This window comes from Sciurus carolinensis, chromosome 6 (genome assembly GCF_902686445.1).
Source record: "Sciurus carolinensis chromosome 6, mSciCar1.2, whole genome shotgun sequence".
NCBI lineage: Eukaryota > Metazoa > Chordata > Mammalia > Rodentia > Sciuridae > Sciurus > Sciurus carolinensis.
This window is the reverse complement of record NC_062218.1, coordinates 111219178-111236101: the sequence shown is the minus strand read 5'-3', so window position 1 is coordinate 111236101 and position 16924 is coordinate 111219178. Positions and strand designations below refer to the sequence as shown.

Here is a 16924-nt window from a genome sequence, read left to right as displayed (position 1 = left end):
TGAATCCTGCATCTGTCGTGTTACCTGGAGTAAGCAAGTGTTCTGTGTCAATCTGTTACTACTGTCAATGATAAAGCAAGAGATGGATTTTAACAAGCGAATTCCTTCTGCTACAGTCTCAGTTTTGAAACATAGAGAATAGTTTAAAAGCCTAATCCCTAAATAGCAAATAGCACAAAAATCATTATGTGAATTTTATATTGAAGTTTTTAAAGATATCAAGAGCAATATGTTTATTTGGAAACATCAAATACATAAAGCCAAGTACTAATCTTAAATAAAATATCATTTCTAATTACAGTAGACTGAGGCAACTAAAGATAGAAGAACTAGGTGTAAGAAAATAATACATCATATGCACATGACAGTTATGACATATTTAAGGCTTATAAATATTCCTGGAAGGATGTATGACACATTTTAAAAAACCTTTCATTCACTCATTTTATGATCGCTTAAAATTTTAAGGCCTATATAAGATGACTCTGGTCCTTTCTAAGGTAAAATAGAGGAGAGTATAAGGCCAAATGTGGATGAAGGACGAGGGCTACAACTCATGAGATTCTGAAAATTACAGTATTCAGGAGCCATGTGGCTGACCTCACAGCACCCCAGGAAGTACGCCTTCATTTCCCACAGTTAGCCTGCTTATTACAAATTGTGTTTCAATCCTTCTTAAGTCATGAAGTCATTATGACTGCATCAGAGACAGTATCATTATGTTCAAAACTTCGGAAATGTCTTCTCTGCTAAAATGAACCATGTTTGAGAGCAACTTACAGTTATAGTCCACATAGCTGAGATTTAGTTTTAACTTTATAAAACTTCTCAGCCTATAAAATGATCATTATTATAAGAAAAGCACACTAACTGTGTTAGTATGTTATTTTTTCATGCCCTATCTCTTCCCAATTAATTTGGCATAAGTATTTGGGAAGCAGTCTAGGAATTTAAAGAGAAAAATGAAATCACAGTAAGATGTAGTCTAAAAATAGTCTGAATTAAAGATTAATATTTAATTGAGAACTTTCCAATGATGCCATGATTTTGAAATAAAGCAGAACTTTTCCAGACATTTTAACCATATGGTAAATTTCACTTTATTCTCATTACTGTTAATCCATTAGATTTTAAGGCAAAGAGAGTCCAAAAGTTATCTTTGCTGTATAAACAAAATCAAATAAGTAAGCCTTCAGACGTTACTAAATCTGGAAGAACATTCACAAAATTTGAGATCAGAAGACAAAACTTATTTTTTTTTAATAACACTGTTCTGAAAAACCAAGGCTCTCTGACAAAATATCCGAGTAAAAGAGTTTAAGTATAAATACAAATGAGGAAAGTCATTAATCTGGTGATTTTTTTGTTGCAGTTAAGGTCTTTTCTCAATCTGAACTGAACTATTTCCTTTTTTGAAATAGAGGAGTTTGGAAGTATTCAGTACTAATACCATTTATTAATCCAAAAGGCATTTTCTAAGTATTTACTACATGCCAGGTACTGTTTTAGATGACTCAAAGACACAAATGTATAAAAAGATTTCTGCCCTCAGGAAGCCTACATCTAGCTAGGGAAAATAAAAACAATGAAGAAATAAATAGGTATCTTAGAAGGTGAGAAATACTATAGAATAAAAAAACTTTATTCTAGTAAATCCCATCAATATTAATCTAGAAATCTAAACAGTATTTTATGATATTTTAATTAGCAATCTATATAAATTACATGGTATTCTATATGTTAATCTGGGAAATCTATACAGAGTAGAATACACTATTCAGAATATATTGTAGTGCTTCTTCATATTGGAGAAATTATTGCATTCTTTAGACTAGCTGCATAATCAGACTAGTATTTGTATAACAAATACAGAATTTTACTGTGTGCATACATTGCCATTTAACCCAACCTCCTTTACCAAGGTCTTACTTGAGATAGTTACCAAAAAAATATTACAAGTTCACAGATGACATGACTTTTATATGTGATGAAATACATAATTTCTAATCTACTGAGTTATATGATCATCCCCTGGATATCCCTTGTAGTTCTGATCTGAAAAGAATTTACACATAAACCACTATTTAAATGCAGGTTGAACATCCTTTAACTAAAAGACATGAAACTAACCAGAAGAGTTCAGATTTCAGATTTATTTCAGATTTGGGAATACTTGCATATACATGATGAGATCTGTCTTAGTGGATAGGACCCATGCCTAAACATGAAATTCATAGTGTTGTCCACACATCTTATATCAGAGCCTAAAGGTAATTTTATACAATATTTTAGAGAATTTTGTGCATTTTGACCATGAACTGACACATGAGGTCAGGTGTGGAATTTTCTACTAGTGATGTCATGTCCATTCTCAGAAAGTTTTGGATTTTGGATTATTTTGGATATTAGATTTTCAGATTAGGGATGCTAAACCTACACTACCTTTTATAAAACTAAAGTTAACACTGGCGGCTACCATGCTACTGAATTATGCAGAGTACTCACACTTTATTTTTGAGCTTCCCAAACTGCAATTCTTATTTGGGGTTTAGAAAGCTGGGTTGCTTTCTTCAAAATGCCATTTACATGAATGGGATTGACATCATTTTTGCTTCTGACATTGCTTATTAGCATCAACTTGAAAGATGTCAGGTCTTAATTTGTATGTAATTTAATAATAACAAATAAATCCATGTCTCAAATATGAGTAATATTATTTCTTGGAATAATACAAAAAAGTCATTTCCATTATTCGGTCATCCTGCTATATGATGTGAAGGCAACTGCCATTTGAAAGCTCACTAAAGAAAATGGTCCCAAGCTCTGAAAACTGATTTAGTACATAGGTAATCAGAGAAGTAGCCCCAAACTGCTAAGTACTGTATTGGATTAAAATTAATTAAAATAATTAACTAGAAAAAAGGTAGCAATTTCTGGTCACTTGGATTGGAGTTAACTCCTATAACATCATCAGGTCCCTGATCTGGGCTTGATATAGACATTGGCTCGTGGATTTGGCTGGGGAGTTCCAGATGACCTGGAAAGAAGATTGTAACCAAACCACCACGAGACCTGAAATGGCTGCAATCCTGGAATGAGTTCACTTTTTTTTTTTCTTTTTTTTAAAGACACTGTTAATAACAATATGGGGCCAATTTACCGTGGTTTTTCTCTCCTCCTATCTGGGTTCAGGTTCTCATAACTTGAATGAGATTAAGAGAGGGAAAGAAAATGTGCTCTTCCTGGGCATTTGCATATCTTAAGTTGTGGGGTAGGAGTCAAGCCATCTGGATGAAGACACAGAGTGGCTCATCCTCTGATTGTATGAACGATTTTAAATTGTAGTTTTTAATTTCCCTCATGTCTCCCTTTTGTCTCCATTCATGTCAAGACTTGAAATGGTGGCAAAAAGATAAACCATCTTGAGTAGGCTTGCTAAGGAGGCCTCTTTTGGAAATGGGTATTGTGTTAAGGATTACCACCCGTAGTGCCAAGTTCTTCAACCCAGTCAAAGGAGAGGTGACACGTGGGCAACTCACCTTGGCAAGCTCCAGTGCGGATGTTGGGGATGAAACCCCGCCGACAGGGCTGCGGCTGAGCTGGACACATCTCACAAGGATGGCCCCAGGCCCGCCCAATGGTGGCACAGCACAGAGTCTTCGTGCAGACTATACCAGTCAGCTGCCCTTGGCACATCTGGTTGTTGACCTGAGTGAAACAGGGGCCAGTCCTATAATCTGGAATACAAAAGAAGATGGAAAGACAGGTTTTATGAGCATACACCAATTTTATAAGAGTGTCTCTAAATGCATTGAATAGACGATTTCTTCTGACCAAATTTAATGAGAAAAGATCAGAGAGTTGCATTTTGAAAATTCATAATTTTTCAATCACAAGACGTGCATTAAGAGACTTCAATGTATGCTACACTGGACAATGTAAACAGGTGCTCTCAGGTTGAATCTGGCATACAAATGTGTCTTCACAACTCGAATAATGTTTTTAAAGAATATAAATTAGTAGCCAACACTGTAAAACTGAGAAATGCCACACAATTTTTTTATTTCTGACTTTTCTTGTAAAATTGGAAGTTCTAGCCACACTGGGTCCACCATGTTGTGTGTTTTTCCAGTAAGTTCCTCCCTACAATTCCTTACTGCCAAACCTTTTTACCCTTTGAGATGCCCCACCAGGACCCTGAGGGCAAATGCATGAATGACTCCTCTTTACCTAGCAAAGACTATTTTCAGATTAGGGGGATAAGAGTTTAGAAAACCAAAATGAACCAGTACAAATAGGCATTTTCATATCACAAATGTATTTTGGCAGTCTAAATTGTCTAAAAATATTGAGTTCTAACAAGTCGATGTCTGCTTGGGTGTCGGTCTGTTTAGTTCTATAAGTTGGCTCAATCAGGAAGACAGTGCTCATAAGACTCATGCTCATGCTCATGGATTCTCCCCCTCCTCCTCCTCCTTCTTCCTACTGGGAATTGAACCCAGGGGCACTTAACCACTGAGCAACACTCCCAGCCCTTTTTTTATTTAAAGAAAGGGTCTCACTGAGTTGTTTAGGACCTTGCTAAGTTGCTGAGGCAGGGTTTGAATTCTCGATCCTCCAGTCTCAGTCTTCCAAGCCTCTGGGATTACAGGCATGTGTCACCATGCCTGGCTCAATTTCTCATAATCTTTATAAATAAAAATATATAAAAATCATATGATTTTTATATAATCTCTCCAGTAGATGACAATGTTTGGCTCTGTTATGATAACGATCAAAACCTTAGTAGATGTCATGTATGATACATAGGTAGACTCTTCTATGAATAGTAAAGATGATCCATTTAGTTCTTGAATCTCCAAGTGTGGTCACTGGACCAGAAGCCTCTGTATCTCTGTAAAGCTGGCTACAAATGCAGACTAGGGCCTGGCTCCAGGTCCCATAAACCGGAATGTCATTTTTAACAAGATTTTCAGAAAATCCACATGCATCTTAAAGTTTAAGGATTGATTTAGAATGAGAGCAATTCAAGACTGGTGCTGACATTTTTACTCTCTCCTTCCTGTTATCATTTACTCCAATGCATGTTTGGGATGATCAGCAAACATTCATTTAAACAAACCTGACTCATGAACTAAATTGTTTTTAATTTGCATTCTGCTGCTGTTGTTTTGAAAGACACAAGAAATCATAGGAAGGTCAGTTTCCTGAGGACTGACCTTAACATTTGCTACATTTGCTTGAAAAGTACAATGGAAATGTGTGGATAAGTTCCCCTACTTTTTTATAAAGACTGTAGGCATGGCTTATGATCTAGGGATACCTGAGACATTATTCCATTTGAAGAGAAAAGGTAGAACAAGTTTAACCCAGAATTTTATAAGAACAAAACAAGCTCATATTCAAAAGAAGAGTCAAAAATATTTGTATGATTTTTCTGAAAACTGTTACTGGGAAAACCAATCTTGGGTAATAATTTAACATTTAAAATCTTAAGTTAAAAAGGTGTAGATAGCATACAAAATGCTGCTGTATGACAAAAACACAATTTAAAGCAGTGAAAAACATATTTTGATGGATAACAAAGCTTTTTCTTACAGGAAAAAATATTTTCAAAGTTCAATACAAAGAAACAAAATCTAGAATAGATAACTTTTTTGGCAAATTCGTTTAGTATTCTTTTACTCTGCTGCTGAACTTCAACAAAAATAGCTCATTTTAATACCCTGCATAAGAACAGCAGATGTGCTGGCTGCAAATCATATTTTTGAAAAAGACAATCTCTGGCATATACGTGAAGTTATGTCAACTTATAAATAAGTACGCTTCCCATACCACAAATTTCCGGGTCATACATTTTTAATAATCTATTGTCTTTTAGGCAATAACTGTTTGGCCATTTAAAATAAATATTAATTTTTTACATATTGTATTAAATTCTGAACATGTGGAAAAAAGTCTATATTTTCACAAAAATATTTTTAAAAAATTTTTTAGATTCATGCATAAATACCTAGGCTCATATTCTATACACTTCTAGGATTCCCAGAGAGAAGCCTCCACAGCCTCTCTCTAACCCCACTCTTCAGGAAATCAACTTTCTGGGAGACTCATTCCTTCCTCTAACTACTGTACCTTGTTCAAATTATATCCTCTTAGCATGGTCTCTGTGGAGAAGGGAAATATGTGGACACAGACAGTTGTTTGTCCTCTGCAAATGACCTCTGGTGAAGACAATTAAGGCAGCACCAGATTCCCATCCCAGGAATAGAGTTTACCACTTCTTAATTCTTTTGCTTACATTTGCTTCCTCAAAGACTGTGATGAGTCTATTTTCTTAAATGATGACATTATGCTTTCTGTTTAGTAATTAGTTAATTTATTTTTGATTTTTTTAGGTACTAGGGATGGAATCCAGGGGTACTTTACCACTGAACTATATCCCCAGTTCTTTTTATTTTTGAGTTTGAGACAGTCTCTCTAAGTTGCTAAATTGCTGAGGCTGGCCTCAAACTTGAGATCCTCCTGCCTCAGCCCCCCTAGTCACTGGGGTTATAGGTATGCACCAGTATGCCTGAAAAGTACAATAGAAATGTGTGAAGAAACTCTGAAGTTTAAATTTATGATCTTACCTGATTTTTCAAGAATTACTAACAAGTAAGAACAAATGCTAAATACAGAAAAGGAATTTAAATTTCCTGATCAGATGAAAACATCCCATTCCAAACTCTACTTGTATTTCAATGATGAACAAAAAAAATTCCTAAAAATACCTTAATTAACTGTTATTGGTCATGCACTGTCTTCCTCAAAGTTTCACCATGCACAAACTATTATTGTATACCAAGCTAGCCCTTCGTAGTCAGTGTGCTAGCAAAGAATGAAAGGGGAGAACTGCTCATGTACTTGGTATCTTGGAACCAGTAAATCAAAAATAGATAAATCCTTCTTTACACGACCAAAATAAGTTATTAAAAATTGGGCCATGTATCATAAATATGGATATTTTTATTTTCTAACATCTAAGTGAAATACAGCATTTTAACTTGTTTTATATCATTTCACTTTTTTAATATATATTTTTAGTTGTAGATGGAAACAACATCTTTATTTTTATTTTTATTTATGAGGTCCTGAGAATCAAACCCAGTGCCTCACACATGCTAGGTGAGTGCTCTACCACTGAGCCACAACCCCAGCCCTCATTTCACTTTTTATTTACATTAAAAACTGATCAGTCAGCAAGTTCATAAAAAACTTTGGTTACTCATTGCTTCCCCCCCACAAGAGCTTAATTAAAGTGACTTAAGTCATATGACCTAAGTACACCAGTAATATTCAATAATTTTTGGTAAATATTTTTAAATGTTCAACCACTACCACAATTCAATTTCAGACCATTTTTATTACCCCCAAAAGATTCCTTGTGCCCACTCTTATCCCCAGTCTCAGTCAAGTATTAATCTAGATTCTCTCACTAAAAATTTGCCTTTTCTTGACAATTCATATAAAAGAAATCATATACTATGTCAGGCTGAGTGTGAAGCCAGCATTTGTGAGGAGTTACCCTTAGAAAGGAGAAGAAAACCACTTCTTTTGCAACCTTCAGGAAGGAGGGCAGGAAGCACAGGGATGTAGGCATGTTTACATGGTAGAGGGAAATGAACCACATTCTGATACCCTCTATATTTTTCTATGAAATAGGAGATGGCACCAGGTCTTTGGTGGGGCTGGGTGGGGTGTCATGTCTTGGAGTTGTTAACTGAGATGGCACTGAAGATACCAGAAAAGTGAGCTGACCCAAAAATCCAGTCAATTCTCAGGTGACATCCAGCACTTTGCTAGGTGGATAACCAAGATGAATTTATCACCAGACCAGTTGGTTCATTTTGTGTCTTTTTCTAGGCAACTGAACTCACTCAGATAAGGGAGTGAAGGTAATGTTAACATATTTTGAAAATGTTATAACCATGGATCTACAATGAATGAGACAGAAAGTGAGAAAAAGAAAGAAATGATACATGGAAGTGGAAGAAAGCAGTGAGACCGATGACTTAGGTGTTCCCAGTGAGGTCCTACATGAGATGGGAAAACAGAGACAGCAATACATCAGTTGCCCATGAGGCTGTAATATCAATTATATATCTAAGAGGAATGCACTCATGGCATGCAACAACTTAGGTTGTGCTGTATAACTTAGCACATATACCATAATGTAAATGTCATTTGTTACAAGCTGTGCAATGGGATGACCCTGACAGAGATCTTATAAGCTTAACTGCAAGTCAGATAATGCTCTAAGATATCCATTATCATTTTAATAAAGAATTGGCTAATCTTAAAAAGTATATGAAAAAATATGAGATTTCTCATCAACTTACATGACCTTTATACTTAAGCAATTAGTAGTTGCCATTCTGGGAAACCAAAGAAATGCAATACACAATGAACAAGTTGTCATTTGATATAGGAGCTGCAGGCACATACATGAAGAATTGTGTAATGTATATGACTTGAGTCTAAGGATTCTGGCCACTTCCATGTCTCCTATGAGTAATGGAGTTTTTGACAAAGCAATTATAAATAAGGTCCCTTGAATCCCATTATGGTTATAATTAAGAATCTAGTCAGTGAGCCAGCTGAAATCTCTGGGTACAGATATAAACAGATCATGCAGAGAAGGAAAGACCCAAAAATATATGGGATGACATAAGAATTTCCTTAGTTTCAGTACGATTTGCCCTGGATGTCTCTATTGACAGGTTTCATGCTGGGTATAAATCAAGCATAGTGTTAAATAAATTCAAATGACTGATACATTAATTGCCTTCCTTGATGGATAAGAATCTTTTGAATTCATGAAATTGTAGAATTAAGTAAAGAAATGTTTAAAAGAATTAAGATCATTGAATTAATATCTATGCTTTAAGTAATCTGCAGAAATTATGTACCTATAAGACTTTTAACAGCATTTGGTCCATTCTATAAGACTTCCTTTTAACCACAAGTTAAATTCAGTAAGTAACTTAATGTAGTGATTTTTAAGCTAACATGTCACTATGTTTATACACAGAATTGCATCACTTCAGAGAACTTCAGGTTTTTATATTTGAGTATTTATATATGTATAAATACTTATAAGAATATAAGTATAGCTTATAAGTATAGCTTATAAGAAATATTTGAGTACTTACAAGATTTTTAAGGTGCATTGTGACATACTTAAGAAAGGCATCAGATATATTCAATGTATAAAACAGTTCAAAAGGTATAGAAGGTGTTTCCTGAACTATGTATGAAAACAGAACCAAATACTATCTAAAAGTTTCTTAAGTAAGTACTAAAATTTGTTAGACTTTAGAAACTCAGGGATATCCTGTATGTTCATGTTCAGGCAGCACTATTTGCAAAAACTCAATGTTGGAAGCAATGCAAGTATCCATCAACAGATGAATAAATAAGATGTAGTAAATATACATAATGGAATAATATGCAGGCTCAAAAAGGAAGGAAATGGAAGGAAATTCAGATGCATGATGCAATATGGGTGAACCTTGCAGACCTCATGCTGAATAAAATCAGTCAGTCATAAAAGAACATGTACTATATGATTCTACTTATACAAGGTACCAGAGTAGTCAAATTCAGTGACAGAAAGAATTGTGCCTGCTAAGAGATGGAAGAAGAGAGAATGTGGAGTTAACTGTTTAGTGGTAAGGAAATGACAGTTTTAAAAGATAAAAGGTTCTGTGGAGGGATGGTGGTCATGGATGCACAACAATGTGAATGTACTTTATGCCCTTGAACTTAAAAATGGTTAAGATGTCAAGTTTAATGTTATCTATGATTTTATCATCACAATCTAAAGTTTTACTAATAAAAACAAAATGCTCAAGGAATAAATAGAGTTTTGAAGTGACATATGAATTAAGCAAGACTGCATTTTCAACAGCACAATAAACTGTGAGTCCTTTCCTTATACAGTCACCATCCAGGGCACTGAAACACCCACACACAGCACGGAGCAGTCCCTTGTGATGGATACGTATGCTGTTTTGCATTTATTACAAGTGCCCACAGTGCTGCATGGGCATTCCTGAGCACACTCTAAGTTCTTTTGTATGCTCACCTCCCAGGACTGGAATTGCTACATCAAGTTTTCATTTGGTCAAATTCTGCAGAATCACTCTCTAACTAGGTGGCACCAATTCACACTCTCATCAATAGTGCAGAAGGCATTTGGGTTCCTTATATCCTCTCCAACAATGAACAAACACAAGCAGCTTAACTTTTATTCTTTTAATGGGAGGAAAATGATATATTCATTGCTGAATTGACAGTAAGTCACTGTGTGAATTTCTTGAAAATTAACAGAAAAAAAATTAACTCAACTGCTAGGTACTTTGTAGTGTTCCTTTCTATTAATTATACCATTTTTCCTAAGTGCTAAAAATATTCTTGCCATTTGTACAAATGAGAAATTAAAGGTCAGAGATTCAGTAAGGTGGGAACATAAAACAGCTAGAAAAAGGTGAATCAGGGATTCAAATAAGAGATTCATTTTACTCTAAAGCAATTGAGTGCATTTACTCCTACAACCAACTCATACTATGTTCATTCAGCTCCATGCACAGGTTTTCTGTACTCCCAGGTCTGGGTAACTTTGCCTTCTCCTAACAGACCAAAGCCCTGTACCATTCTATGAGCATAGTCACAACCCCACTGATGCCTCCTCCTGACTCCAAGTATAACTTCCTAACTCCCAACTGGCAAACCCAGGTTTGCTTTTCTTCTGGTTTCTCCCAAAGATGATTCTCCATCTAGCTGGTTCTATCAGGAGAAATGATCTCTCTGTATAGCAAGAGAAATATTAAAGACTTGCTTCTGCAAATAGATGAGTAATTACTTTAATGACCACAGTTGCATTACATTTTATTTCTAACATAATACCATTATTTAATACTTCAGTGGAATGTGCACTTGGCAAAGAAGAACTGCTTTCACCTTTCTCTACAGTCTTTCAAAGGACAAGGCTACAGCTGACATCAAAGGGCACTTAAAGAATGAAGAGGTAGGAGTCATAATTAGGTGCTGGCCAATGGTGCAAGCAAAATTGCTATCTTTGATGTCATGTTTCATAAGGATGAAGGCCATCAAAGATGTAGTCCTAAAATTCATGACCCGCTTGAAGTGCACTCTCCCAAGAGCAATACCAATTAACTTTCTTTAAGGACAACAAAAAATGCTGAAGATTAAAAACTAAATAAGATTATTTAAGCAGAGAGATATTGTCACTTTCGAAAAAGAAAGTTAAAGAGACAAAAATATTTTGACATGAGTTATTAAGGGGGGTCAGAGATATAAATGATTAACACAAAAAATGGATCATAAGTCATTCAGGTCAAATCAATGGAGTACCAAATTTTATAGTATCTAAGAAAAATCAACGATATAGATAAGTAGTCCTCAATGTATTTCAGAGAAAGGGGATAATGGACTTACCATCCAATCCAGAAACAACAATTGGAAGCAAAGTGCTTGAAAAGATTTTATGTATCACTTGATTAGACATGAAAGATTATGAAACTGGATTAGGGTGGTTATGAATAAAATATCATGTGCAATTTGCTGATGGAGATGTTTTATAATAATGTACTACGTTCTTTCTGAAATGTTCTGCCCAAATCAGTGAGCGACATAGGTATCCAGGTACATGCTACACTGTCAGTCAGACCTAAAATATCACACCTGTCCCAGGGAAACCCCTCTCCATGATTCTGTCCCAACACTGAAATCTAAGACAAGAGCAAATGCCCTGTGATTCATTGGGATTTTCATTATTAGGGAGTTTCAGGAAATGCTGAAGAACAAGTAAGATCGTGAGAAACCCTGCTCCTGTTACTTACTGCAAGAGGAACAGCAGAGGGTCAACTGATCCTGTTGACACTGCTGCCATCTATACTGGTGAAATCAATCATTCCTGGCTCGTGATTGGAACCTTATAACCATTCTATATACACCAGCACCAGGAAGGTCAAGAACAAAGAGACCCCCCTTGCAACATCTTAGCAAAAAGGTCACAGTATTGCAATACCAGCTCAGTATTTAAAAAATGATCATATCTTACACAGCCCTGCAAATCTGCAATTGACAGGCAAACCCATATAGCCTGACAAATACTGGTAGTGAGTAAATTCACTTTGTGAAGAAATAAATGCAAAATGAAAGATTAAAAGTCTCTCTGAGGTTCAGGAATGTGAACCCTTTTAATATTCAGTCTCAAAAATAAAAAGCACAGAAAAAAGGATAGTCATTATTTCTAGTTAAATTAATTGTCTGGAAGATCAGATGTAAGGAAAAGCTCACAAGGGGGCAAAATTTCTAAGAGATGAACACTATGAGAAACAGATGATAGTATGCAGCCTAGAAAGCAGATGTGAATAATATGAACTACGAAATAAAATTTAAAAATAAAAACACAAATAGAAAAATAATAAGAACATAATAAACATCCCGGGCTTAAATAAAAAAAAAAAAAAAGAACTTTAAATCTTCAGGTTACTAGGGTTCATGGTGGCTAGACAGAAATAATAAAAAGAAATACACCTAAGGAAAGAACCTCATGAAATCTCTGAAACTTAGAACTCTGAGACTAAAAGAAAACAAGAAAAAACAAATCTTTCCATTTCCACAAAGAACAGGCTCACTTCAAAGGAGATGAAATAGAATAGAATTATTCTCATTGGTAGCATGGACAATCAAAATACAGTGAAACATCATCAAGGTTATAAATTTATAAATTGTGAGAAAGAAAAAAAGAGTCATAGGATAACATAAAATTAAAGATTAGCCTGAATAAAGACATCAGGAATTGGAAGGCAGGAGAGGCATTTTCTACAACGAGGACTTGGAAATAAACACTTTTTCACTCGGTTTTGGACCAGGAGGACTGAATAGGTAAAATGTTCTGAGGTGAGAGGAATAACGTTACTTAATTAAGGTATTATATAAAAGTCCTAAGAGAGGAACAGAGGTTTCAATATAATGGTGAAAAATAGGAATGTACTCAATAGTTTAATAAAGAACAGAGCAGAATTTCTCAGTTAAGGAAGAAAGGAAGTGGAAGTAGAGGAATAAAAATAGAAGAGAATAAACTAAAAAATGCCAACAAAGATGAAAAGAGAAAAATCATAAGAGGTAATGACTTAAGTGTATAAAACAAGATGGTGGGAATTACAAATTCCCACTGAAATCATAATACACTGAAATCATAATAAATATGAATAAGTTTAGTTTTTAATCAAACAAGTAAGTTCTGAATAGATCTCATCAAAGTAATAAAATTTAACTACAGTCTGTATGAAAATCATCAAGATGAAATGACAAGAGTGAAAAAATAAAAGAGCAAAGAAAAATCAGGGAAAATAATAAGGAAGCAGAAGTAGCAACAATCAATAAAAGAAAGTGAAATTCAGAGACAAGCACATTAACTGAGTCAAAAACAATATAATATGAGGATAAAAATTAAAATTCCTTAAGAGTGAGTAAGATCTATACACTAAAAAGTACAGTAAGTACCAACAGCAAAAAACTTCTCAAAATATAAGGAAAACTTTTTTTCAAATTTGACAAAGCAAATCAGTAACAACAGAAATAAGAACACAATCAAAATACTGCCTTAATTAACAAAGATGGATTTACAATTCTGTGCCAGGTAAACAGAGTATGCATGCTCTTCTTTTGCTTTCATGGAACATTTATCAAGGTGATCAAATACATGGACCTAAGCACACCATTATTTCAACGAGGTTCAACAGATCTAGAGGTTTCTGATGCATGTTTTGTCTTCCACCATGTGCAAATCTGAAATCTCTGGAGTCCTAGCATACACAGAAAGCCTTTAGGTAATGTGGCTCATGACTGATGACCAGAAAACTATATGTTGTGTTATTTATACAAAAGGATCACAGTTATTTAGCTGTAGAATCTATGAAATGAAATTGACTATTTTAGGTAAAGAAATATGAAGTTTATAAAATTTCACACTAGTGTGGTTTGTTATCATGTAGAGCTGTGTGATCAAATGGTAGCCACTAAGCCACATGTGGCTTTCTCAATTTAAACTTAAATTTTAAATTACATGAAATAAACATTCAGTTCCTCAGTCATGCGAGCCACACGTTAAGTGCTCAGAAGCCACACGGTGGTTAGTGGCTACTGTATTGGACAGCATGAAGATTATTTCCATCATTCCAGAAAGTTCTATTGATGTACATTGAAGTAGTCACCTTCCAAGATCACAGAGAAATGGAGAGCAAAATAGCATTCTGCAATTTTAATGCTTTAAGTTTGAAACTAGGTGGACTTAGGGAAACTGCAATAAAATTCAAAGACATTCTGGAATTACAAGGTAGTCGGTATCAAAAAATACATAAAGAAAAAAGTTTCGCAAGCAAGAAACTGCTATAATGACAAATTTTTATTGATACTATTATTGTGTGTGTGTGTGTGTGTGCGCGTGCACGCATGCAAAATAACCATGAAATTTGAGTGGTGCTTCACACCCATCATTTGCACAATAGTCTTATTTAATCTGCACAACAGTCTTATTTCACAGGCATGAATAACTTCTCTTTACAGAGGATGGAGTACACTTAGGTTAATAAAATTGCCCTTCACCACACAGATGTTGCATACGTGAAGCAAAATTTAAAAGACAATTACATCTGACATCAAAATTCATATTTTTATTCATCATCCTTTACTCTCTCTTAATAGCATTGATCACCATAGAAAGGTAACTCTGTGTTCGATCAATAGTTCTTGCTCTGGTTGAGGATGGTGGTGCACACTTGTAATCCCAGCAACTCAGGAGGCCAAGACAGGAGGATTGAAAGTTTGAGGCCAACCTCAGCAGCTTAGTCAGGCCATAAGCAACTTACAGAGACCCTATTTCAAATTTAAAAATAAAAAGGATTGGGATGTAGCTCAGTGATAGTGTGCCTCTGTTAATTCCCTAGTACCAAAAAAGAAAAAATTAATTAATTAAATTAAAAATTTTTATAAAATTAAAAATGACTGGAGTGTACTTCAATGATAAGCCATCCTGGGTTCAATCCTCAGTATCCAAAAAAAAATTCTTGTTCTGAATTAAATGTACTTCCCTTGTTTTAAGACTAAATGTTTCATTCTGTTAATAGATTAACCTGATTTAATAAAATGTTTCACTGGCCCCTTTGACACATCTCCAGAGAGCCACCATGTCTGAATTTAGATTTTCCACTACTGTTCATGTCACATCCTTCTCAGTTATGTAAATTCTCTTTCAGAAGGTGGTTCCATGGTGTTACAGCCCAATCCACTTCAAATCACATCAGCATTTCAGATTCTGTTCTCTGCGAGGATAAGATACAAATAAGGTTGCCAAATAAGGTTGATAAAATTGGTTGCTAACCAATTGTCTAAGAAGCCAGGAACACTATTTATAAAAGGTAAATTTGCATGGCTCAGTGAAGTTCCAGTTTAGCCTGCAGTGTGAGGTAGGGGCTGGGCCTTGCTGCCTGCTTCCCAAAAGATATTTAACTCATTCTAGAAAAAACAAGAGAATTTTGAGAATTGTAAAGGCTTATTTAAATTTTAATTATTTTCAATAATAACAATAATTATGAGACCTGATCATGGAATTGGCAGATAAGGTAATAAAAGTCCAGAAAGTTTCAGTAACTGGTCCTAAGTCAAAATGATGCAACATAACAGCTTAGACCTCCTGACTTGTTTTCCCACAGTCCAGCACTGCCTGGAAATTGGAAGTCTATAACTGACACACTCTAGGGTGTCAAGAGCCTCTCACTACAAATACACCTGCTGCATTGAGATCCAGGAATATGGTCTAACTCAGTATTTCCTAAAATATGGCTAGTGAAAGACCACAGAATATTAAGAGTGTTATATTAAAAAGGATTCTGTGGTCAAATATTTTATAAAATAGAGTAAAATAAAGAATTTTTGGGGGGAAGTATGTGTGAAACTATAAGACTTTCAGGGACCCTTAACATACACGTGTGCATTACTAACCACCAAGAGGAGACTACAGTAAAGTATTCAAATTTTATTTGATCATAAAATATCTTTATTCAATAGCATTCCTGAAGACCAGTGTGGGATGAAACATACTTTGGCAAACACTTATCTGACTTATATATTTATCGGTGTATGAGTCCCTTGTATCCTCAAACATGGCTGCCCGAATGAGATTTGATGCAACAATACCTTTTGTACAATTTGCTTTCTTCCAGATGAACCACCATCAACATGACGGTGGACTTCAGAACCTTGTGACATGACTGCCACATTCAAGTTTCCGAGCAGTTCCCAAGCTATTGCCTAAACTACTCATAACACTGAAAAGTGGTCATGTTTTAGAAGCTTTTCTGTTTCTTTACATCAATCTCTATATGTTCTTTTAGGGTCTAAAATCTGATGTCCACAATTGGCAATGGAATGCATGTGGCTTCATATTCCTCAATAGAATTTTGTCAACAATGCCGGTCACATGTGCCGGTGATATGTGTATAAACAAATCAATCAATCTATAGTGATATTATATCATGATTGTGAATACATTACATTTTTTTTTTTTACTTTTCCAAGCATCAAAACATACTATGAAATAGATACTAGTATTATGCCCATTTCACAGATGAGGAAATTAAAACATGGTGAGATAAGATAACTCGCCCAAGGTTACAAATATAAAAGGTTATGAAATGTAAAAGTGGTGAGATTAGCCAAAAATGGCTAACTCATATAATGAGCATTCTCAAAATTCTTCTTAAAGCTATTAAAGATAAAAAGATGAGAAAGCTGCTAAGATAATAAGGAGAGGCATCTACATTTACTCCACATGACACTGAGATTTTCCAGC

At 34.9% G+C, this 16924-nt stretch overlaps 1 protein-coding gene across 1 annotated transcript in view; it reads right to left on the bottom strand.

Moving 5' to 3' along the window:
- The window catches only part of Fbn2 (fibrillin 2), a 228018-nt gene that overhangs the window by 158352 nt on the left and 52742 nt on the right, over nt 1-16924 (bottom strand). Inside the window, 1 exon segment of the mRNA XM_047555526.1 lies at nt 3540-3737. Within this exon segment, the coding sequence (XP_047411482.1) occupies nt 3540-3737 (198 nt within the window).